Source organism: Struthio camelus, chromosome 2 (assembly GCF_040807025.1).
Source record: "Struthio camelus isolate bStrCam1 chromosome 2, bStrCam1.hap1, whole genome shotgun sequence".
NCBI classification, from domain to species: Eukaryota; Metazoa; Chordata; class Aves; order Struthioniformes; family Struthionidae; genus Struthio; species Struthio camelus.
This window is the reverse complement of record NC_090943.1, coordinates 141,440,951-141,466,853: the sequence shown is the minus strand read 5'-3', so window position 1 is coordinate 141,466,853 and position 25,903 is coordinate 141,440,951. Positions and strand designations below refer to the sequence as shown.

The following is a 25,903-nucleotide window of genomic DNA, read 5'->3' as shown; positions in this document are numbered from 1 at the left end:
GCGTAATTAGGGAAGGACAGTGTATGAGCCGGACAACGGGTATGCCAGGGGCTTTGTCTGGGGGAAGGAAAGGGATTTGAGCAAGGTTCTCTGCAGGTGGCTGATGAAGGAAAGTGGAAATTGCCCAAGCAGTACAAAGGGCTATGCCTGACAAAGGAAGGCTGGAGAAGAACGGGGGAGAGAACAATGGGGAAGCCTATAAAGTGGGAGAAATCTTGAGATAAAAGGCAGGAGCCACCCCTCTCAGAGCCATGGAGAAAAGGGATAGGATTTGCTTTGCTGCAGGACTAGTTGGAAAAAAGCGAACAGAGCTGAAAGGACTGTATGAATCGGAAGAAAAACCATGCAAGAAAGCATTGGGCCCCGAAGTAGTGGTGGTGTGAAGCGAGAGAAATTTGCCCAGATTTATGAGAGTATTTTTTGAGGAAGCTGATCATAACATCTGCCCTGTTTCTGTGCTTGTAAAATGAGGAAAGCTGCCAGAGATCAGCTTTTGTAAAATGCTATGAATCTCTTATCAGGGCAGGGGGGAGTAAATAGTCAAAAAAGCACAGCAGTTTGTGTGTAATTTCTTGGCATTTGCCAACTTGATAGACACACGATACACATTCTCTTTGTGAGAGAAAGATTTGTAACATGCTGTAGAAACATGAGAAAAGTATTTCTGGGATATTTTGTAGTAAGGCACTGGATTCTTAGGCCAGCGTTCTGCAACTGTCGAAACATTTGTGCACTACTGAATGACTTGGCAGTATAATTTTGATCTGAGTCAAGCATGAATACACTGTATTTCTTTCACATTAGCTGGAGTATGTAATAAGGTTTATGTTGGCTTTGTGCTGGGTGTGGGAGGACAGATACCTAATTAACAGTTTCCTGGGACAAAGTAACCCCTTCATGTTCTGATTTGTAATGGTCCAGCCCTTTCTATTAGCTGGTTGAAGCATTTTTGATTCAGTAGCAGGTATGCAAAAACTTAATTGACCATCTCCTGGAAGCATTGCTTTCATGTCCTCTTTAGCACTGGTAAATGTGTTGGATAGCTTGGTAAACGTTAACAAGTGTAGTTATAATGGGCTATAATCCCTGTTCAAACTCCACAAGTTCAGGATCTGTAAATGCTGAAAAAGGGCAGCACTACCTGCTGAACAGACCTTAGCCACAGCCTTTGGACTTCTCTTCCTTATATTATATGCATGTATCAGATATTGATGTGAGGGATTAGATTACTTGAATAGTGTGTGCAAATCAAATGGCTACCAGCTTCAGAACGCTTACTTTCCAATACAAGCAGATAATCGTTGGTCCCGAGAGTTTTTATTCACTGTTTTTGAACCCTTAGTATATAATACTAAGGCCAAATCAAGTTTTCAGCTGAGCAATATAACAAGTAATCATCATTACCAGTGCAGGATCACTTGAGTGTTGGATATAGACTTATGAGAGTCTCGTGTTAGAAACCTCATCCCTTAATAAATGGTCTTGCAAGGCTTCTCATTTGTCCCTTCCTCAATTCCCCAGCATTGCTTTTGCAAAATTAGACTGAAATGCCATCAAAAGGCATTGCTGTTACTCTCAGTGTAGAACATAAGAAGGTATGTCATAAAGGTATATCATCCACTCTTGCGGTTTTTTGAATTTCTTCCTGTATTTTTCCAGCCACGTATCTTTAGCCCTAAGAAAGCCAAAGTTTCCTCAACAGTTGGAAAATATATAAAGAAATGCTAGATCTTTCTTCACCCTTTTCTCTTCCCAAAATCTTCCACACTGTTGCCATTTGTAATTTATTTGATTAGTTTTGTTTATAATATGAATGTCTGAAGCTCTGGGCACATATGTTAATAAGCTGTATTTTATAGAAACAGTATGTGTGTATTTATGTATATCTGTGTATATATGTGTGTACAGACACGCACACGCACACGCACACACACACATATAGAAGTATAAAATCACAAACGCCTTCTTCTTTTCTAGAACAACTTATTTCACTTACATCTAATTAAGGTTTTATCATCGCTCAGATTATCTGAATTTTTCTGATGCTTTTGATTTGGATCTTATGCTTAATACATAACTTTTCCCTCTGAATTCTGACAAAACAAATTGAGAAAACTAGTTTCAAAGGTAATGCCTCCCTGTAAATGGAACTGGCTACTGTAAATCTAGAACAGCTCCAGTCAAGTAACTCCGTGTAAATGCGCGTGAATGAGACATGAGCCAGTTTCCCGTCTCAATTCTTTTCAGTCAGTATTAAAGGCAAAGTGAGACAGCATGGTCACTTCAAGGATTTATTGATCGTGGCCTCTGTTTACGGGTCTTCAGATGAAAGCAACTCCCCAAGTTGTACCTGAAACTTTGCTATAACCCAGTGAATATCACTGAAGACAAATGTAACACACACTAAGAGAGTTCAAAATTTTGGTTTTGTCTGGAGTTAATGGAAGTAAGAAATCATTCTGTTTGCAACCATCCTTCACTGGATTTCCCTGCTGTCATTAGTGCTTTTTGTTATGTAGGCAGTGTTGGATAAAAACATTTCAGATGTTTGGTGGAAACTTCTTATGTTGTAAGTATGGAATTCTTTGGTGTATATTGAAGAGCACTTCTTTCTAAATAAGAGGTTTTGTTTTTTTTTTCCTAAAGCAGCTGGATTTAGCTAAACCTTAAAATTTTTGGATTTAATCAATGCCTACTAAGCCTATTTAATAACTTTAACAATTTGAATAATATTAACAGCATATGGCTTGTTTTAAGACATTTGTACCTCCTAAGGGTTTCTGAAATCCTGTGTCTGTGAACAAAAAATTCTATTTCTGTGGACAATGTTTTAATCCTCAAGTAGTTCTCTGATTTCTATTTAATTTTTACAGTAGCTATAAAAGGTAGCTGCTGCCTTCTTTAAAAAAAGTACCCACAGGCTGTGGCTCTTCAAGACTACTCTCTGTAGTGAGGAATTTATACACTAATGGTCAGGTTGAATTTGCTGCTTATGGCTAGATTTTCAAGACTGCTTAGTTGACAAAGATCTGAACTTTTATTTTACTTTTCCTAACAGGCACAGAACACTTCTTAAAATATGAAATGTGACCCCTGAAATATAAATATATCCATATATTTAAAAATAGACTTGAATTACCTCATAGGGATGTGGTCCATGCACATTGTGTAATTGGGACAGCCCTTTCTCTCTTTCTCTTTTGCTCTCCAGGGAAAGCAAATAATCAAGACTTTGCCTAAAGTGGCAACACTATAATCCCCAAGGGTGGGAAGCTCATTCTTTATCTACAGGATGTCTGGAGTGATAAGTAGCTGTTTTAATGAAATTCATGCAGTGTTTCTTTGTCCTGACAAAATTATCATTTTCTGTTTGGTATGGTAAGTTTAAATGCAGCGCAGCCTGAAATTTAAGGCATAGAATGAAGTATCAGGATGACAGTGGGAGATTTTATCCAGTGCTTTGTAAACAAAGTCTTTAAAGTACTAGTTTTGAATTTTCGCTCCAGGCAATTTTATATCACTGTTGTTATATCACAGCTTTCCTTTGGGCTAATCAGTGAGGCTGATGATACGTCAGTGAAACGTGAAAGGTGAATTCTTCTGCACAAGCCAGGTTAGCTTGAAACGTGTCATATACCATATCACATCTGATATATATTCCTTGTCTTAGTAACATTTTTGGCTATTGCTGATTCCTTTGTGAACATTTCTGTGTAGTATGTTATTACAGATTAGAACTGTGTACTTATTTAGGCTGGCACAAACCAACACTCTGTAACAGATATACATCTGCAGCTATCTCGTTTGTACTTCCACTGGATGACGTGAAATCTGAATTTCCTAAGGCTTCTGGTTTTACTTATTAAATGAAACTTAAATTCAGAATGTATGCTGTCAGGAAGAGAAAATTCACTCTAACACAGCCTCGTTGGGTATGCTCATGGTTATATTCACTTTACCGAAACTACTCATACTGGGAATAAAATACATGTGTACATATCTTAATGAATCGAGGCTTACCTGAACAACTGAGATGTGCCCAGGCCTTGGAGTAACTTTTGTAGCTCTTCCCCAGCTTTCTTCCTGCTTTGCTTTATTCACTTTTTTCAAATCTGAACACTGTTGGCTAACTCCTTCAGGGAGAGCCTGTTTCTATACACGTTTTTGATAAAAACGCCTTCCTGAATGCTAAAAAATAACTTTAATTTTGTTTTACCATGTGTAAACCTGCTGTTTTTTCAGAAACCTGTTAATTCTCATTCTCATGAATTTAGACTATGAAAATAATTATTGCATTAGAAAAGGAGACTACATTGATCAGAATTATTGCTTTGTAAAAGATGTTGCTACTTTCTAACATTTGCCTGAAATTAGGCTTTTCCAGTGGAAAAACTGCACTTGTGACAGAAGGGCTCATGGGACACCACTGAAAAGTGGAGTACATTGACCAAAATAATTACGCTTAAGTGGTGTTTGCTATAATTTGAAGTTGTAGCTGAGGTATATTGTAAGGGCTGTACAAGGAATGTTATACTCAACTTCCCTTACTAATTTGAAGGTGAACAGAGATATCAGGTGAGATGCTGATTAGGAGGAGATGACAGTACTTCTGTCACACTTGGGATGCTCACTTTTTAGTGTTAAATGCATTTTTCCTAATTCCCCACCCTCCAAGAAAAATGTTATGCAAGCAGTGGGAAATTTCTGCAAGTGCACTTATACTTTGGCTGTGTCACATGTAAATATCACAAACTTTTTTTTTTTTAATTTTCTGACAACTATGTTAACAGAAGCTTCTAGTGTGGCCATTACCTCTGTTTTCAGATGTTGTATGTTGGTCACTTCTTATCAGCATTAAAATACTCCTAATTTATTTCCACATTAGTCTAAAGTCAAATTTGATTTTGACCCTGTCTCTGATAACATCCTCATAGACAAGCTGATGAAGTATGGGCTAGATAGGTGGTCAGTGAGATGGGCTGAAAAATGGCTATACTACTGGGCTTAGGGGGTTGTGATGCAAAGTCCAGCTGGACACTAGTGGTGTCTCTCAGAGGTCAATACTGGGGCCAATACTGTTTCACATCTTCATTAATGATGTAGATGATGGGACCAAATGCATCCTCTGCAAGTTACAGGTGACATAAAACTGGGAGGAGTGCCTGAGACCCCAGATGATTGTGCTGCTATTCAGAGGGACCTCAACAGGCTGGAGAGATGGGCCAACAGGAATCTCGTGAAGTTCAGCAAAGGGAAGTGCAAAGTCCTAAACCTGGGCGAGAATGACCCCATGCACCAATACAGGCTGATGGCCAGCTGGCTGGAGAGCAGCTTTGCAGCAAAGGGCCTGGGGGCCTGCAGGACACCAAGTTGACCATGAACCAGCAGTATGCCCTTGAGGAAAGACAGTGGTATCGTGGGTTGCGTTAGGAAGAGCATTGCCAACAGGTCAAGGGAGGTGACCCTTCCCCTCAGCACTGATGAGGCCACATCTGGAGTGCTGGGTCCAGTGCTGGGCTCCCCAGTGTAAGAAAAACATTGGACCTACTGAGGCAAGTCCAGTGAAGGGCCACAAAAGCTGTCATGTGAGGAGAGGCTGAGAGAGCTGGGACTGTTCAGCCTGGAGAAGAAAAGGCTCAGGAGATATTATCAATGTGTATAAATATTTGACGGGGGGGACAAGGAAGATGGAGCCAGACTCTTGTCAGTGGTGCCCAGTGATAGGGCGAGGGGCAATGGGCACAAACTGAAACACAAGAAATTCCATCTGAACACAAGAAAACACTTCTTCACTGTGAGGGTGGTTGAACACTGGGAGAGGTTTCCCGGCGAGGTTATGGAGTCTCCATCCTTGGAGATATTCAAGACCTGATTGGACGCAGTCCTGAGCAACCTGTTCTAGGTGACCGTGCTTGAGCAGCGGGGTTGGACCAAGCAATCTCCAGAGGTCCCTTCCAGCCTCAGTTATTCTGTGATTCTGTGATTAACTGACTAGCATGAAACTTTGGCTTGAGCATGCCTAAGGCCTTTGTAACACTGCATTTGGGGCCTTTAAGGGATTTGACCCTCAGTTTTTTTATAAACTATACTGCATGGCCTTTGTACTGCAGTAAGTGAGGCCTAGAAGAGTAATTAGAAAGGAACTGAAAATGAAAGCTCTGAGGAGGAAGAAGTAACCATGTTTTGGAGAATGATATTTAGGGCTGTTGTAGTTGTGGTACTCACTAGTGTTCACTCTGCTTGGTCTACCGTGGTAGAAATCTAAGCGTTAAAATGTATCTGCTGGTGCAGGGTGGTGGCTTTTGGGGGGGAAGGGGGAAGGGATGGGAGGAGCTGGGAGGGTTATTGTCCTTAGGACAACTAGGACTTCCTATATTCTGCAGTGGAAGTGTGGGATCAGCTTGTAGCCAAAGTCAGGTGGAAATGGGGTATGCAGGCTGTTGCAGCACTGGAGCAGGTTGACCAGGTGATGGTGATGGTATCTCAATCCTTGGAAGTTTCCAAGACTTAGCCAGGCCAAGCCACACTTGAACTGATCTCATGTTGGCGAAGATCCTGCTCCAACTGGGAGACTGAACTAGGTAACGTCCCTAGTTCCCTTCCAACCATCACTTCTGCGGTTCTCAGTGCTTGAAAATCTATTAGATCCGTTTTTCTAATTCTACCCTTGTACATTAATTAGTCTCCTATATCTTTGTGCTTTGCTTAGTCTACTTAATCGCATGTGAGTACCGCATTTCAGTTTAAAACGCTTTCAACTTCCTGTAGGTAGATTTTATCAATGCTATTCTTACTTGACCTTTATTCTTAAAGCTGCACTTCTGTTTGTATGTCTACTGCATATGAAAGCTATAAAGTCATTTAATAATAGCAACAAGTTTCTGCTTCTTGTTCTGTGTGACTGGGTCCAGATCTAGGAATCCTCTGCTCAAAACGATGCAAGTGGGAAGACAAAACAGTGGCTTGTTGCACATAAAGAAATGAGTTGTGTTGGTTGGCCATGCAGTGCTCAGAAACAGAGATGTAAGCAGAAGGGCTGCCTTGCGTGTGGAATCCACGTGTCACCCCGTGCCCCCCAGGATGTGCTAGATCAGCTGAAGAAACACACACTGGCTGTGTGCTTTTTTGAGCCAAAATTCTGTTGTCCAGGCCTAGTTTAGCTTTTATATAGGCAAGGCAGGACTTTGAGGACTGTGTTTTCTGAACTGGAATCCTAATGCAAAGGCAATAAGGGGTCTGAAGTGAGGCTGCCGTGCTGTCCTCACCCGCACTGCGCTGTGCTGTGGCTTTGCCAGTACATGTTTTAAACAGTTTTGGAGACTTCAATAAAGAAGCTTCTGTTCTTTGCCACTGCTGAAGAAATAAAAATGTTTTTACAAGTTAGGGTAGCGGAGTGTTTTACTGCTCACTGCCTAGCAGAGCAGGTAGGGCTATGTCTGGCAGCTAAAGACCCACTATAGATTATTTTTATATTCTGTCACCATGTAGCATTTCTGGCTTCTCCGTACTCTTGAGTGTTACCAAGATACTTATTGGCCTTTTAAGCAGAATGTGTCTTCTTGCTTCTTTTTAAAAAAAGACTCAAAGGAAACTTTCTGCAGTGGGTTTACTGTTGCCAAATGAATGGAGCATTTTTCAATAAAGTGTACCAACTGTAAGTGTCAGTAACTGAAAGCAAAATCTCTCTTTTTCAGTATATTTTAAAACCCGCTGGAAACGATAAATAAAAGCTCCTGTCTTAGTGCTCAGAGGGCAGTGGTTAATTGGCAGACTAATTGCAGTTTAAGTGTTTATTTATTGGTTGTATTCACCTCCCCATTCCTCTATGAATCCGGAGTCTATATTATGGGTAAAATAGCGTAAACTAAGCTTTTAGCAAAGCATCACTTCGATGCTCTGAAAGCTTAGAAAAGTTCATTAAAATTTTGTAACATCACTTTTCTTTCATGCAGAAAAAGTCTGAAGTATAAATCTGATCAAACTCACATCTGAGACTGGGAATTTTATTAAAATGTTCTCATAGGCACATGCTAATCTATTAGAAATACTCATATTGCTTGAATTTGATCTATCACTTTAAAACTCATTTTTAAAGTGAGTTGCGTTCTGGGATCTTCCATCCCACCCCAAGATCAGGAAGAAGTTAGGGAATCTCCCGGATTAGTTGTTGCTCTTCTGCATTTAACACCCTGGAGATCACACGGAGCTAGGTAGAGGCTATCCTCATAGTCGCTTTTGCTGTTTCCAGTTCAGAGAAGATAATTTGTAAGCAGTTTGATCATTTGTTCTTCTCGTAAGTAAACCTGTGAGTTTGGCTTCATTGCTGTGATATGGCCGATTTTACCACCATGAAGTGGCAGATCTGCTTCGCAGGAGGTGACTAGAGCTGCTCTGTGGCTGAATTCAAATTTTGAAGGACGTTGTTATTTAGACAGGGGGACATAGGCAGAGATCTCAACTACCGAGAGATATGCAGAGGGAAGTAGACAGGGAGGGACAATGAGCACTTTGAAATGAAGGGGAAGAAGAGATTAGCAGTTGTGTGAATGGCCGTGTTAATCGGACTAGCCGTACCAGCAGTTCAATGTTGCTGTATTGGCAGCTTTTTCCCTTTTTGTCTTTGACGCAGACGAGATTTTAAAAGGATAGGCCATCGCATAGTTTCTCTCTGTAAGTCAGGGGCAACCTGCAAATATGCAATGCAGCCTGACATTTGTTTTACTATAATCTCCAGTGAAGCTGTAAGGGTGGAGATAGAGCTTAATAACTCAGATGTGCTGGAGTTGGTGGGGAGAGGGAAGGGAAATCCAGGCTAAGTAGCAGGTATGGGAACAGGTATGGGAAAAATAGCATCAGGGCACTGAAGACCTTCTATTGTTAGGAGTGCGTGACTTCTGACGTATTCCCCTACCGTTTAAGAGTCATGTACGTTTTTCTTAATCCCGCATTTACTGTATTAAACAGAAGCTGCTGTCATGAGCTGCGGCCGGTCGGGTTGGAAAACCGGGGCAAGCCTTGCGGTGGAGATAGCAATTATCACGCGCACTTGAAAACAGAAAGGAGGGAGCTGTGCGCTGTTTTCATGTCTGAATTACAGTGCTGCCATCTGGGTATTGTAATGGAGCAGCAAGCATGTTGGGGAGGCTTGTTTCATGCTAATTGCAAAAGCTTGAGCCCAAAATAACCCTGTAGTATCGGGGGTGGTGGGGGGGGGGAGGTGATGTCGAGCCGCAGTACTCGAAGTACGCTTGTTTGTTCCCAGAAATGAAGGGTAAAATAGTAGCTGCTGTTGTCGTAGCGAGGTGGCTGGAGATAAGCCGCGTTTGAAGCGAAAACGGCGTGTCGCTGAGCCGCCTCCCTCCGCCCGTGCGAAAACTAATCGGGGGGGGGGGGGGAAGGGAAGCTGCCGGTTGTCCCCTCCGCGCCATCCGCCCAACAACGCGGCTGCAGCTTGGGGGGGGGGGGTCTCCTCAGTGCTTTGTCTGGCCGATTCACAGATGAGGATTTACCGCATCCAGCCGGCGGCCGGAGCCGCTGAGGCTTTCCCCGTGTCCTCCTCCCCCCACCCCGGGCCGAGCCGGGCCGGAGCGGCCCTTGGCGCGGCCGGGCCGAGCGGAGCGGCGGCGTCTCCCGGGCCGCCGCGGGGGGAGCCCGGGCGAGAGGCGCCCCGTCCCTCACCGCCCCCCCCCCCCACAAGCCGGAGCGGGGCAGCCCCGGCGCGGCCTGGCGGCACGGCGCAGCGCGGAGTTAGCCGGTTGCTATGGTGAGGGGCGGGGTCACGTGGCGCGGGCGGCCCGCCGGCCGGGGCTGACGTCAGGAGCGGGGCGGGGCAGGGCGGGAGGCGGCGGCGGCGGCGGCGGCAGCAGCAGCAGCAGCGCGGGGCGGGCGGACTCGGGCTGCCTCCACCTTCCGCAGCGGGAGCGGCGGGATCCGCGGGCGCGCCAATGCCTGGACCGACCCAAGCGCTGTCCCCAAATGGCGAGAACAACAACGACATCATCCAGGATAACGGGACCATCATCCCCTTCAGGAAGCACACGGTGCGGGGGGAGCGCTCCTACAGGTAAGGCGGGAGGGCGGCGGCGGCGGCACTGCGGTGCGGGGTGGGGGGGAGCGCGCAAAACCGGGCGGCAACCCCCCCCCCAACCCCCACCCCGGCCCCAGCCGCCGCTAGCGTGGGGAGCAGCGTTTGCATTGTGCGGGCGGAAAGCGTTTTGTGCATAGGCTGGGCGGGCGGCGGGGGCTCTCTGCGGCCTCGCCTATTGATGGGGGCGGGGGGGGGGTGGAAATAAATTGCGTATGGTCGGTTTGCTAGGTTTTTTTTGTTTTGTTTTGTTTTAATCCCTTAAAAAAGCAAGCCGTGGCCGGCCAGCTGCCTCTGGAAGGAGCCGCAGCACCGCGCTGCGGATGGCAGCGGCGGCGGCGCCGTGCGGGAGAAGGGGGCGGCGGCGGCGCGCAAACCTGCGTCCCCCTTCCAACCCCCCCCCGAGAAGGGTGGTACCCCCCCCAAAAAAAAACCCGCCTTTGGGGGGGGGTGACAGCCCCCCCGGGGGCCGCCCGCCCCGGCGCGCCGCGGGCTCGGGGCCTGCCGGAGGGCGCCGGCCTCTTTCCCCCTCCCCGTGGCAGCGCCGTTTTACTCTCTTTATTTATTTATCCGTATTTTGGGAGGATTGGGGGGGGGGGTATGTCCTTTGTCACAGTGTGAGCGTTTTTGATTAATCGTTCGGCATGTCGTGCTGGCAGGGTTTTTTATCGTTTGTTTGTTTTTGGTGTGTTTTTTGGTTTTTTTGTTTTTTTGGTGTTTTTTTTTTTTTTTTGCATTAACGTCTCTGACAATATGTTCGGGCAGATAAGCTCGTTACAATCGCTTGCGTTGTTGGATAACGTTGTTGCGTTGTGGCCGCGCCGCTCAGGGCGCAACTGGGTTTTTGTGTGGTCCCCGCTGGCGACCCGAAGGGTGATGATAATATGGCCAGTCATAGCTCCTCTGCTGTTCGTGCACGGTGGTTTTAAACGCTGCCTCGATGACAGCGAGCGATGCCTCTGCGGAGAACACGCCCCTTAAAGCTGATTTTTCAAGCAGCAGGAAGTGATGCTGTGTTCAGATATCTGGCTAAAGTGGCAAGTTGTATGCTCGATTAGGCCAAAACAAATGCGGATGACTTAGCTGGTTTGTCTGAAGAGAAGCGCAGTATTTCTGCTTCTGCTGAGGGAAAACATAGCTGCTACGGGCGTAGCTGACCGTTAATAACCTTAGTAGTGAATCGTATTGCTGATCGTACAGTCGTGACCGTATGTGTGATCATGAAGTGCTTGTGACCTCGTAGCGTGTGGTTTGTTTGAATACCACAAAATTTGGTCTGCCCCCCCCCCCCCCCAGAATCTCTGAATCTATTGCTGCTTTTTTTAATGAAGACCCTATGCACATATTTAGCATGAAGTAGCAATACCAAATTTCTAATATCTGTCTTTAAGCTTTTGTAAAGACTGAATCCTACTTGCAGAAAAACTGGAGCTCTCACTTCCTAGATTTAAATTACTGCTGAGCAATAACAGAGTCTCTTTGCAAGGAAAGCTCTATTTCTGTCACATAGCTAAGTAGAAATAGGAAGTTGATCTGAAATGAATTACCATGCATCTATCTGCATTTAACCTAACGTGTATCTTAGGTGCTACTGATCGCTTCTCTACTGCTTTCTTACCAGAAGGGTTCTGAAAACCTCTGAGTTGGATTCTCCCTTATGCTTTTGCCACATATGTACATGTAGTTTCTGCACCCATCAACAAGTCAGTGCAGTGTATAACGGGCAGGTCAAGAAACTATGTCTAGAAGAGACTTTTCGCCCAGCTGCTATGTTAAGCACTTGATGACAGAAATAATTATGCAACTTGCCCAGTTTTCCAGAAACCATGAAGTTACTCTGCATCTGAATAGTCTTTCATCCAGATGAGCACTTCTTACATAGGGCTCTGTCCGTCTCCGGGAACATAACGGAATGCAGAACTGCTAATGCTACATGTTATTTTAGGGTAGTAAATGAATAATCCAATTAAACGTATCTAAGAAATAAAGCTTTAATGCATGAATAAAAAACTCATTTGGGTAGTCAAATTCACATTCTCTTTTCCCTGCGAAGGCTTACAAAAATCCACAGAATCACAGCACCCAACTCTGTCAGCTCCCCCTTTCTCCGGTGGGGAGAAGGATACTTAGCTTGTCTTCATCTGCAGCTCTAAGTACTTTATGAAGTGATTTTTCAAGCGTAACAGAAAGGGAACCTTAAAAAAAATGTGAAAACTATGGCAGAATTCCTTGATACTAGAAAAGAATGTCCTTTTAACTTTCATATAGATCTTTAAGGATGTGCTGAAGCTGAAGATCGCTAAATATAATAGATTAATACATTCAGTCGATTGGACACTACTGTGCTGACTTGGAGGCAGACTTACAGAGCAACCTATACAACTCCACCAGATGACACATCAAGTTGTTATGCCTCTGATTGTTGGCCGGTTGATTCCATCTGTATCTAAAAATATGGACTGCTTTTGTGATTAAAGACAGCCTGAAGCATGACATCAGATCAAGAGTTGTACAGTACATACTTCTGTACATACTGCTCACAATGGACTTTAACATACCGCAGCTTTGCTCTTGAGTTAACTGTGCCTAGTGTATGTAAAGAAGTGCAAATATTGAATTTCTTTCCTGTAATATCCAGAATGCTTTCTCATTCTGATTTAACATACTCTGTTTCTTAAACATTTTTTAAACAAAATAATTCTTGATCATAAAACCGTATTACCAATTTACCAGTTTCCTCAGATCTAAATAGAAAGCTTTACTATTTTTTAAATACCCAGCTCCTATCAAAGACTTAATATCTAATGCTTCAACCAGATTAAAAGAGAGGTAAGGTTTATACCATTTTACAGATTAGGAAGCTGACGTGAAAGGAGTTGCCTTAAGTTATCCACCAAGTCGAGGACACAGCCGGGAACTGAACCTATAGCACACGAGTCTCAAGCATGTGCTCTGTATGCAAAGCCACAAATAGTTTTCAAGAGGCTTCCAAAGGACGTATTATATTTTGCAGACTGGGCCATACAGGCCCAGGGTGTTAAGTTTCTCATGCAGCCTCACTTAGCTGGTAAATGGAAACCAGGCGCTTTGGCATAAAATTTAGTCACAGGGAGATGTTACCTTGGACAGTAACTAATTGTAATAAATCTATATTTCTCTAGTAAAATGCTGTTTCTTTTCCAAAGGAAGTATTCAAATGTGTCAGCTGCAAACATTTCTGGTCAAACTAGCTTTGAAGTTTGGTTGGAACTGAGGTGTCGTTTTGTTGACCCAGAATAGATTTGGGCTCATTTTTGAGAACAGCATCACAATTGTACTTGTACTTAGATGTTCAAAGAAGACTGAAATAATTCAATCAAAAATGAAATCAACAGCTGTGTGGAAAACTTTGTAAACAGGGCATGTCTACAGTGCTTTTTTGTCAATCTAGGCATTTTGTGTGGTGGATCAGCTCATCTTTCTTTTTCCAAAGCTAGCCGTACAAAAAGACTTAGGTTTTGAATGACATACCTAGCCTAAAATACTCAATCCTAAAAGGAAAGAATTACTGTACCCTCTTTTGCAGGATATGACTGCTAACTTCTGCTTTATTCGTGCGCTGCTAGAAAATTGGTTTTAACTGGTTCTTTGCAAAGTAGTTATATTTAGTTTTATACGCAGAACTTTCAAGAGAGGTGGGTTTTTTTATTAGTTTCCCTTTTTTTTTTTCCCAGTTACTAAGCTTTGGCCTTATGTATTCAATTTATAAAGCAAAAAAACAAACTAAAAATACCCTTTTGTTTCATGAAAATATATAGTTTCTAGTGGTATCTGTTAAAATATTTTTTTCTAAGTGTCTTCCTTTTGGAAACCATTGTTTAAGCTGCTGATGGGTGACCGTGCTGTGCATAATAATGAAAGTTGAACGGAAGTGATGATTTCCTCATTCACTGCTGAAATAAGCTGTGGTGTATTACAAAGTATATCTGACTGCATTTTGCTGCAGTGTGAGTTGATAGTTTCTACACTGAAAGTCTAGATTTCTGATATGCAAAAATCTGATTTTGGTCCTTGCCCTCCTATCTCCTGAGGAGTCGGCGGGCACAAATGGGCTTCTTGTTGTAAGAGTGCATGCTGCATAGGAAATGTTGTGCAGAACTGCTCCTACTTTAGTCTGTAGCCAACCTGTTTCTTCCATACACGTAAAGCTGTGGAACCTTATTCAAGGTACAAAGATAGATTTATTGCTTTAGCTTACAATGGACAGAAAACATGTATTACCCCAAAATTAAGTTCTATTGAATATAGTAAGTAGGTAGTTCCATTGAAATCAGTAAGGCCGTTTGTGTAATTAATAGATTAAGGCCCAAACTTTTCTTGATGAGACAGGGGAAAAGATACTGAATAGGTGTGGTGAGTTGTTTTCTCATTTCATAATGCTAACAGGCATGGCAGTCTTCATCCTTTAAAATGGTAAATGCTAGTCAAAGCAAATGCTACTAAATATATTAGTAATTTAAACATCATTTCCAGACTTGCTGGCTGTTGGCCTAACTGCTCCTACTGCAGGTTATGGGAGTTTTACTCTAGATTTTAGAGGAAGGAGGAGAAAGGCAATACTAAGTGTTTGTAAAAATCACACCCCATAAATTTGGCTTGGGCTTTCCTAAAAGTGGAATTTGTGACAGCCCCCTTGTCTCTCAAGCATCTGGAATGCAACATCGTAGTTGCTCGCTGTCCAAGAGGAAACCATCCTGATGACTTACAGCAAGCAGCTACCAGCCAGCGTAAGCGGTATCATGCAGAAATCTTCCCCTATTTCCTGTCAGCTTAGGTACCTTTTATTTTCTCTTCTTTCACTTTCATAAAGCTGGCTTCCCGTCTCTGCTGCCGCTGCTGCTTTTCTTTAATCTTGTTTTCTGATTAGGGCGTTCTCTGCCTAGGGAGAACTGTTTTGGCGAGTGCCTTGTGCTGGACAGGTCCAGCGCTCCAAAAAGAGCTGAGTACAGTGCGAAACTATTTATAGATAACTGAGAATTACGTGTGAATGCAAGTAAATATTTCAGATGGTTAGGAGGATGGCCCTGTCTGTTCAATACGTTGGCAGTTTGAAGCCTAAACGTTCTGCGTCTGCATTAGTGGCCTGCCTCTTTTGATCTGCATTTAGATTCTCCTCAAAGAAAACATATGCCCAGTACTTGGGGTTGGGGGTGTTGTGTCCCCCTCTTCACCTCCACTCCCACCCCCCCCCCCAAATCGGGAACAAAGAAGGAAAGGTAACTTTATTGGGGGAAGGAGGGAGGGGGACACAGAAGGTGCCTCAGAGGTGACCCAGCTCATGTAAGGAAGTGAACCTGACTTTCAGATACCACCATCTTTTCAGCTTATATCCAAGCACTGTCGCGAAAGAGGTTCCGACCTCTTTGGTGGGAAGTTGCACCCAATCTTTGTGGGTTTCTGAAACATCCTGTAGGTGAGAGTTTTGGGTTTGTTTTGTTTTATTTTTAACTAGTTTGTTGAGCTGCATAGCAACACCAATGTATTTTCCTGCATGCTAACAACAGCAACAAAAAAGGGATAAGTTTAGGGTACGACAGAAGTGAACTTAATTCTATCTTTTTTTTAGAAGTAGACATTTTGGCTTCAGTCTAGTTTCTTCAGGCTAGCCTCCCTGGAAGGCAGGTACTGCGAAATGCTGCATCGTGGAACCTTTATGAAGGAAGGTAATTTGGAAGTGGGGCTGTGGATCGAGATAGCCTGATTCAAGCTATTTCTTTGGTTTTTATCTTTGCTGCATGAACAGCTAGTGAAAACGAGACCCAATTAGCTCGTTACAGGTAGGCTAGACTACAGCTAGGTGGAATCCTTGGAGTAACCTTTTGAGGTATGAAATTGCTTTTGGGAGGCAGTAAAAGAAAACAAATGTAGTAGGTCTGCATTTCAAACCTTTGCATTTGAATGAGTGACATATTAAAAAAAATTTTTAGAAGCTTTGGTTGGGGGCTGAAAGTGGGGGTGGGGGAGGTTAGTTTAATTTGACAGCCTTTTTGCCTTCCTGATGCCCAAAGGTAATTATAGCAAAGGCTTGGTAGGGAAGCAGATGAAGCATGTGCCAGCTTTTCATTTTGGAGATGCAACTTTCAGCCTTTGTTTGATAATTGAAAACAAGTGGTCTCACCACATCTGTTCTCAATCACGCAAACCACTGAACGGGATGGCATGAAGGCCATAGCTTGGAGTAACAGTGGTGACAGCGGTGAGAACAGTGTGGCACTGGAGACTGCCTAAGAATACTTGCATGCTACACGCCTGCCGAATCCTGATCTCCAGTTAGGGGTACTGATCGCTTGCTGCCAGTTTCAGAGCCACAAAACATAAAGGAAAAAACATCCACGTTCCTTCTGTGCATGGAAAACATTAGCTTAGTGCTGAATAGCTGTGTGAGTCTTGCCATGCTCAGATCTCTGCTGCCTGGCTCACGAATAAAGTGTCATCTTCATGTTATTTCATTATAGGTAGATGGAAGGGGAATATCCTCTGTAGAAGTTTACTGAACACCTGTTTAATTATTTTTTTTAAGTGATGGCTTTTTTATTTTTAAAACGGTTCCGTTGTGTTCATGCTAACACATACATAATTCAAAATGAAAATCTGTTATATTTTGACAGAAACTTTTCTAGTGTCCTGGTGGTATACTAAGGTACAAAATACTTGATAGAGAAGGCTCTGTACGCTGAAAACATACCCGTTAAATGTCTTGGCTTAACTGCTTGCAAATGATTTTCCATTTCACATAGACCTTATTGAGTTGTGCTGTTGTATTAAATCTATTTTTTGCTGCGCTCTCCAAACAGGATATGTAAACATTAATCAGTGAGTAGAGATGTAAGGATGTAGCTTCCGTAGGAAATCCTACAACGGTGCTGAATTGCCCTGCTTGAAGAGGGATATCCCATGCAGACTGTGGTCTTGATGTTCTGGCCTGACGTACGTCCATCTTGCATCACTCACTTGTGTTGAGTGGGGGCAGGAAGGGATTTGAAATATGGGTGAGGTGAGAGAAGATGGAGCCTATGAATCAGGATCCTGCATGGGTGGAGGGACAAGGGCAGAAGCATTGGAGAGCGCTGGGTTGAGCTCCTATGAATTTAAACAGAAACATGGAGTGATCTAGAATCATGTTTTAAAAAGCTACTGTAAAGTGGAAAATTTTCATTTTGGAATGTCTGGAATTTCTTCTTTATGCAAAATGGGCACTTTTTCACCAATATGGCAGTTGACAGCTAGAATAAGGAATAGCTCACTTTGAAAGAGGGTAAAGCAATGGTATATGTTGCTGTTTTTTCATATGGTTGTATGTATTTTTTGGCAGCGCTCCAGAGGTTTAATTTTTAATGTTTCTTGGCAATTTGGAACCCTTAAAGGTAGTTAGAAAGGCTATGGACAACTGTCATTTTAGTGGGCTTCTATTTTGTCACTTAAGAGTAACTGAAGTGAACATTCCCCTGTACAAGAAGGTTTCTTAGTACTATACGAATCCCCTACCCCAAACAGCTGTAATTATTCAGAGATGCACTTGAATGCAAATTCTTGCTTGTCACTCTGGAATGCAGTGTTGATTCTCAGAAGGGCTTGCTGGCAATACATATTAAACAATTTGAGGGGAATGAAAATTCATTTTAGGCAAATTTTACACGGTTGTTATGCTTAACTTTTTAAGGTTAATCTCTGTGGAGCTGATCCAGTAGTATCATGAATAGGAAGCAATGAAATATTTACAGAAGAGTATGCATTTGCTTTATTCATGGATTCAGTGTTACACAAATCATGGCTTATTAAAGTAACTATAGAATCTGTGTGTAATAGTTTGTATGGGAGTGGAGTATATAACCCAGTGATATGAAAGTCCCTTGGGAACTTTCGTATACAGAAAGACTATCGTATGTAAGACTGCTGAGAGCATGGAGGCAGTGAAATGGTAATTGGTTGAATAAAAGGACAACATTCACATATAAACAGCTGCTTTGTTGAAAACTTTGTTATGCCGAATGGGGTTAGTTATATTTTATTGAAACATTATTTGGGGTCCATATCACCCTGCCCACATTAACGTTTTGAAATGTTTTTCCTCAGAATGTTATTTAAGATGTAGACTGTAAATTAGGATCTGGAAACACTGTTTTTGGTCAACACATTCCTTTTGTGCCACTTGTCAAACTCAAGGAGGCATAAGGAATTTGTTTGTTTTTCTAATCTATATTTCTACCTGCTGAAGATTGGATCTCCAATGTACGTTTTTGATCCTCAAATGATAAACGAGTTTTAGCAGCTGGGATGCTATAGAACTGCCGTGTCTCTTAAACAGTCCTGTTTTTTGTAGGGTGAGGTTTATTTTTCCAGTACCATCTTAAGCACTACCTCTCAAATTATTACTGAAGTACTATAAAATATGAACCTGGTGGTTCTGTTGAACGAGTTGAAGGTGAGTCAGCAGCATGCCCTCGAAGTTTGAAGAAGGCCACCCCCATACTGGGCCGCATTGGCAAGCAAGTAGCCTGCAGCTCCAGGGAGGTGATTATTCACCTCTGTTTGATACTTTGAGACTGTATCTGGAGCACTGTATCCAGTTTTGGCCTCTTCCCTTTGAGAAAGACAGCAACATACTGGAGCAAGTCCAGCGGAGGGCCACCAAAAGGCCCAGGGGTCTGGAGCACCTGAGCGGGGTTTATTCAGCCTGGAGAAGAGTAGGCTCAGGAGAGGGGGAATCTCGTTACAGTCTTTAACTGCCTGATGTGAGGGTGGTGAGAAGATGGAGCCAGATGCTCCTCGGAGGTGGATAGGGAGAGGCAATGAACACCAGCTGCAACAGTGGAAATTCCAGTTAGATATTAGGAAAAGTGTTTCCACTGTGGGAATGGTCAAACTGCTGCTGCTCAGAGAGGTTGTGGAATCTCTGTCCCAGGAGATGCTCAAAACTCAGCTGGACGAGACCGTCGGCAGCCTTTTCTGTTGGCTCGGCTTTGAGCAGGAGGTTGGACTAGATGACCTCTGGAGTTTCCTGCTTACCTAAATTACTTTATGATCCTAATCTGTAACTCAATTAAGTGTAAACGGCCCTCGAGTTCAAAACAGCACACAAAACAGAGTTATCAAGTTGGACATTACAAAACTGAAAGGAAAATCATATGGCAACTAAGTTGTTAGCGGCATCAGGATGAGATGATCATCCTGTGATGAGAGTTTAGAAGGAAAAGAAAAATTTGTATGTGCAGTCTCAGTTTTGGATACAAAAAATTCAGATACAGTATGTAGACATGCATCAGGTTCAACTGTTTGCTAACTGAAGTCTTGCCAATGTTATATTTCTGCTGCTGCTTCAGTGTATTAATTACTTAATATTACGTTCTGTGTCCATTACACTGGGAGCTACTTCTGCAGTGTAGTACCCAGGAATGACCAAAAGTTTGTAGTTAAAGAGAAGAGCAGAAGAATAGTTCTGCTATGTAATAAATTGATTATGTACATTGCAATTAAGGATTACGTTTTGAAGTTAAAAGCTGACGAATCACGCTCTCAACTTTTAATAAATTGTATATATCTTTTTCCTGAGGGAAGTATTAATGTTATTAATACGTTTAATCTGCAGAAAACTTGGCTATAGGCACAGCTCTTAAACTGTATCAGATGTGTGCTTAGTTTGACCTGCCTTAACAGGGGGTGTTATGAGACTGTCTTCTCACATGACCTGCACCAACACTGTGAGGCTGGAAAAACTAAATATTCACGTTATGGCATAGCTTATTGCATTCTAACTACACTTACACATAGTTGTAGGTAACTCACGCAGTGAACCTTTTTTTTTTTTCCCCCCCCCGTGTTTACTGTGGGAGTTGAACTTGCTAATGTCACTGTTTGCCAGCTGGAAGCAATTTACTTTAGGAGTTGACCTCAAGATATTCCATGAAAGGAGGCCAAATCCTATTAAACAGGACATCCATGCTTCTCTTAGCTTAAGGTGCAGGGCTTTACCAGGGCTCCCGGATAAAGACTGTCGTAACTGCCTGTCAGTTTGTTCTAACAATTCCAATTGCATCAAAGCAGTAAGAACATTATTTGAGAAAACAAAGCTTAGGGGATTTTCCCCTTTAAGTAGGAAGGCGATTTTTAAAACTAAAACCTAAAACTGGAAAAACAACCCCTTAAACAAAAAACTACATGAATCTTCAAAGACCAGCGTGGTTTTGAGGAAGCTTTGCTTGATACTGGTAGTCTCAACCATTGCATTGGTAGTGCAACAATGGTGAAATAAGTTTGTGGTTACTGGCACGCAGCAAGAATAATGCATTACATAGATCACAGATGGTTGAGTTAACATTCATAGAGGGCAATTTACTCTGTGAAGGATTAGTTTTAGTCTCTCTAAAATTAATTTAGCAATTCCAAGTGCAATTGCTTAACTGTTATTCCAAGTAACTGGAACCTCTTATGTTCTAGATAGCCCTTAGTAAGATTAATTCTTAAGTGCAGGTGATTGACTAGTGATATGTTGAGTACCAGAATAATTTCGGTGTGTATCCTTGGATGTTACACTGTTAACTTGTGAAAATAAGGGAGGAGGTGAGCTTACTTTGGTGTCCAAAAGCAAAATTAAGTGTCATGGCTGAAATATTAACACTGGAAATCTTTTAATATTAATAACGATCTGAAGGGAGTTTGTATGAGCCAAGGACAGAGGTATTTATTTGGTCCTGTTTCAACAAACCCAGTGATGTCAATACCCAGAGACTTATTTTTAACGTAGCTTTCATCAGGGTGAAGGAAGGGAAAAGAGAGAGAAAGAGGGGTTGAACACAAAAGCTAGTAAAAGGCATTGAGTGCATTGGTACAGTGGTCTGCAGAGGTAGAGCTGCCAGGGACATCTACCAGGGTTCAGCTTGTGGCTGTCTTCTGTAGCGTGTGTCCTAGAAACTTGCCCACCCCAGTGCCTTGCAGGCCCAGCAGAAAGCTGGGTTTTGCCTGGCAATTGCCCTTTGAACCCCAAATGTCAGCAGAGCTGTGGTAGACGTGGGAGCCCGGGACAGCCATGCTAAAGCTTAAGTTTTTAGGCAGCAAAAAAACAAAGTGGTGTTTCAGGGAGTGCGACGTCAATGAAAGCAGCCAGCATGGTTGCATGTTGCTTCATTTGCTGTCACATGCTTGTTTACAACTGCAGGGTAAAAGTGGCTTAAAATAAATGTTGTCTTTACTTACACCCCTGCTCAGTGTCGTCACCTTTCTGCCACGGTCACTTGCCTGAGGATCGGAGTGAGGCTGGCCACGTGCCCGGCAGGGCACTGACTGTGCCCACGAGTCCTGGGGTGGCTGCACTGATGGCACAGTGAGTAGCGGTGCCATTTCTTGTTCTTTCCCGAGCATAACACTGCACGCTTGGAAGCCCCTGGCTGGCTGGCCTTCTTCCCTGCGGTAAGATGCATTATTAAGGTTAGAAGAAATGTTGTGACGCACGAAAACTGGATGCGTCTACATTCGTTTCTAACGTAGAGATAGAAAGGTTGATCCGTGACAGGGTCCTCGTTCTCTGTAGCGCAATTGCATTTGAGGGCAGAAAAGATTTATTGTAGTCCATCTCCAGCTAGTGCCTCACGGGAACGGTCTTGGGCTATCTGGAGTGCTCCCTGGTGTAACTTCACATGCCTTGAATAAACAGGCTTTATTAAGTGTACTGCAGTCTCCTGTTGAAAACTGAGGAAGAAATCATTGCATTTCCGTTTGCGTAATCCTCCTGTTTTCCCTTCTTCCCAGACTCGCCCTCTTCTGCAATCTCTGGCTGTCCTGTTCCCTTCTCGTGCTGAGTCACGGCTTCGCGGAGCCACGCATACTTGGCTCCTAGCAAGTATGTGAGGCGCTTGGAGACTGCTTTGGCCCCCTGTGAGGAGGACTGTATAGTATTACAAAATCTCATTTGACATTACGTCATGCTTGGAGTAAATTGGCGTGTTACTTTAGCCTTTCACCTCTGAACGTATGTATGTCGGAGGGGGAGGCAAGGGGGTGGGAAAAACCCCAGATAGGTCAAAACTAAATTAATTTGGTGACTTCATTTTACTGGCTAGCTGGATCTTGTCCCCGTTGCAACTCCCAAGCCTGTCTACGCCGTTTTCTGGACTTAAAAGGTGGAAACGAGCACGAGAGCAAACTTCAAGGAAAGCAGCGGACCGCCTGCCCTGTCAGAGTTGCTGCAAGGTTGGAGCATAGCCTGCGCTTGGCGTCGCTAAAAATAGGGCCTGAGGGGCCTAATAATCTAGGTGCTCGTAAGCTACATCTAAGAGTTGTGTTTTTTCCTAATCAGGGTTTCTGATGATTCTTATTCCCTCTTGCTTGGGGGCAGATGTTTCCGTGGCGTAAACGCGGGGGACTGCTCGGGTGCTTGGGTGCATCTGCAGCGTTTTGTCAGGGAGTTTGTGTGCGGTACTCGAGGTGGGCAGTGGGTTAAGGATGAGCTCTCCTCAGTGGCTATCTTTGCTCTCCAGCAAACCTGGATTTGTTAAAGCACTTGGAGATCCACCCTGTGAAAATGTAACAAGCCATCCATCATCTAGAGGAAACAAAAAGATAAAAGGTTCATCTGTTATGTGCAGAACCCAGGCCAGGAGTTGGAGCCTTGCTAAAACGTGCTGCCTCCCTAGCCATCCTTTCTCCACCATAAAGACTGTAGTTAGCACTGCTGTTACCTTACTTACGTCAATGTTTTTACCCTCTTTAGAAGTTCTTTAGCTATACTGTGTTCTGTATTCAGGCCTAGCAATCTGTTGTGTTCAACAAGAGTGAAAAGTTAATATAAAGAGAATCAAAACTCCCAAGTTTGTCTTTGTGGATTGAGATTTGTTTCAGGGAAGATTGCTTGCATATCCGTCAGATTTTTTAAGATTTTCTAGTTATGAAATGACTGCAGATTCATTTCGATCCTGTTTATATAAATCTGAGAATTAGTTTTCTCTGACTCAGCATTTTTCACATTCCCGATGTCTCTCGTGAAAGAGTGTTTTCTCATATCTATTATGAAAATTTTACAGGTTGTATATCTTCCTTGTATCTTAACATCTTAGGTAAAGGCCTTGGTGGGGGGGGGGGGGATTGGAGGTAATGATAGTAAGTAAAAGCAGGTTGTTTTTGAAGCAGGTTATTTTTTAGCACTGCTGCATTCGCGTTCCTCTCTTTCAATCCATTTCAGAGGTTTCTGTGGTTCTTCATTAATAAAATGCCTTTGTAATTTGTAGTAACATTCAGTTTATATTCATATTCATGCATGCTTTCCCCATGATAACAGTGCCTGTCTATTTAGCACTGAATATTGCTATTGCTTTGTTAGATTATAGTTTATCCAAGGCCTAGTTTGAGAGTGCTGTGCACTGCTGTCGTTCATTTGTAACTAGTTCTAGTGAAAATACCTTTGCAGAAGCGGTGTCAGCCAAAGACTGTGAATCGCTTCCATTTCATGTAGGCTACTTAAACCTGCCTTTCTGGAGTGTCTCTCTTTTGTCCAGAATGTATTTTTTACTTAAGATTCATTTACTTATAGAAATTGATAGGAAGAGCCTTTCTGGCTGTGCAGATAATACCAGCTGGAATTAAGATGGCATGTAGTCAAGTGCTTTTGCAGGCAAAGGGGAGTCCTGCATAAAATTTATTAGTATTGCCATGGAGACATGATATGGGCTATGTATTTCACTGCCATACACCGTCAGTGGCAGCAGGACTCAAGGAGTGGGAAGGTAGTCCAAGAGTGAAAAAACTGTCACTTATACTGTGCAAGTATAACTGAAAGATGAAAAACATAAAATTCAAGTGACTCGCCCGAATTTCACAACTGTTTAGTGAATAAACTTCAAGTAAAATATTTTGCAAAAAGCAAGCAGTAGACAGTGTAAGTCAGTGCTTGTTATTGGGCCATCTCAGAATTTTTGGCTCGGATTGTGTATATTGTTTGAATGCTTTTGGTTGTGTTTTTCAGAAGGAAGTGAATGTCTGGAAAAGAAACAGTATTTTTCTGCCTCACAGATAATCTGGGTTGTTTTTTTGTTTTTGTTTTATTTTTTTTTCTTTGTCTTCTAAGGCTGTATGTACCACAAAACACAATTACCACCCATCTGTGTAAGAGTTATTCAGATTAGGGTATAAACCAGGCCTTGATATCCATCATAAACATTTATGTAGGTCAGAATATCCCAGCATTGGCAGGCAGTCTATAATTTAAAAGAACAAAACTGAAAAAATGCACTAATCCAATCAAAGTAAATTTCTTGGTACTCTAACCTCACTTGCATTTAAACAGAGAACTGCGATGAGAACAATAGAAAGTCTGCTGCTCAGTGTGCTAGCTGGTAATACTGCAGCAGTCAGGCAGTCAAAATGTATGTGGATTGATGCAGTCTTGTCTCGGCTCTGTAGCGTGCTTTCATCTAATTTTAGGTCTTCAAGTCAGATCCATGTTATAAAGCTAAAATGGCGTTCAGAAGGGAATGAGTTACATCCATAATGAAGGATTTTTAACATTTCAGAATTATTAGCAACAGGGGTACAGTGCACAAGAGATTGGACATTCAGCATTTTAAAAGCTGAATTACAGCTCTCCCAGTATTACAGCCAGAGCATTATTTTATTCTTTTTTCCATGGCAATATTTCATTGTGATTCATCTTTAACTGTTTGAGGTTTCTGACAAGGATAGCGCATTTTATAGTGCTAGCTACAAAAATTACTTCAGTTATCAGTTCCCTCAAGGCAGAGTACTGTATTTGCAATTGCATTTGCTACAGGAGCACAGCATAGCTCAGAAGGTAGGGGAAGAACAGCACGTTGACAGAATGTACTGTCATTTTTTGTATTATTTTTCTGTCCTCAGGACTCCTTTCAGCAAAGACGACTCCAAGAATAAGTGGACTCTAATGGCTATGGATAAGGCTGTATGTAATGAATGTAAAAATAGTAGGCAAGGTCCAGCTGCAAATCAACCACCGCTTCAGGATTATATTAAAGGATGACTTCTCCTTCTGTAGGGCTGTGGCCAGTGAGGCTCAGAGGTTTCTTCTCTCAGGGATTTTTGTTTTGCAGTAGCTTTCATCTGAGAAACCCTTTCCAGCAGAAGCTAGGGCAGTCTCACTTGGCTGCATCTTAGCCTCTCTGTCCTATCTTCCGCTTCAGCAGTATTTGTTGAGAGACCTTTTGTTTTGCTCAGAATTTCTATCCTGGTACCATCAGGAGACAGCTTCAAAAAGGCTCTCCTTTGTAGTGTCACACAGACGTCCTCTATATTTAAAAACTTAATATCATACCTTGCCTAATGCTACAATACAAAAAAGCCTTGTAGGTTCAGAGGCGATTGCACGTGTGATCAGTAATTGCACTGGACATGGATTCATTGCTGTAATCCTTCCAGTGTTGCCATTATGATTGCTTTGGCATAAGACAGCTTCTGGTGTCAGCAACTGTTTTTCTTCCCCTCTCCTCAAAAAACAAAGTAAATATGCCTCTTGCAAAACCGTGCTTAAGCACAGCTGGATAACGCCTTGTAAAGCAGCAGTTATCTGCAGCAAGAGCAGTGGAAAAACGCCTAATATCTGGAGACTCCGTGCTGCATGTAATGGCTTAGAAAGATTAGCACTCCTTTGGGTGTACTGTTGACCACTGGACATGCTGAGCTGGTACGATTCTGATTTGGGAAGCTACTTAAGCATGTGTGTGACTTTCGGCACCTAAATAATCCCGTGAGCGCCTGTCTGTGGTGCTTAGCAGCGTATGGGTAAAAGTATTTTCTGAAGTGGCCTGAGCTAACATGTAAAGA

At 42.8% G+C, this 25,903-nt stretch overlaps 1 protein-coding gene across 4 annotated transcripts in view; it reads left to right on the top strand.

The window, feature by feature from the left end:
• MAPRE2 (microtubule associated protein RP/EB family member 2) overlaps window positions 1-25,903 on the top strand; it is a 104,174-nt gene that overhangs the window by 34,449 nt on the left and 43,822 nt on the right. Inside the window, exon 1 of one of the 4 annotated variants that reach the window (XM_068932769.1) lies at window positions 9,828-10,063. The exons of the other annotated variants lie outside the window; for them this stretch is intronic. Within the exon in view, the coding sequence (XP_068788870.1) occupies window positions 9,945-10,063 (119 nt within the window). The 5' untranslated portion in view covers window positions 9,828-9,944. Of the gene's footprint in view, window positions 1-9,827; window positions 10,064-25,903 lie in introns of those variants that run through there. 4 annotated transcript variants of the gene reach the window in all.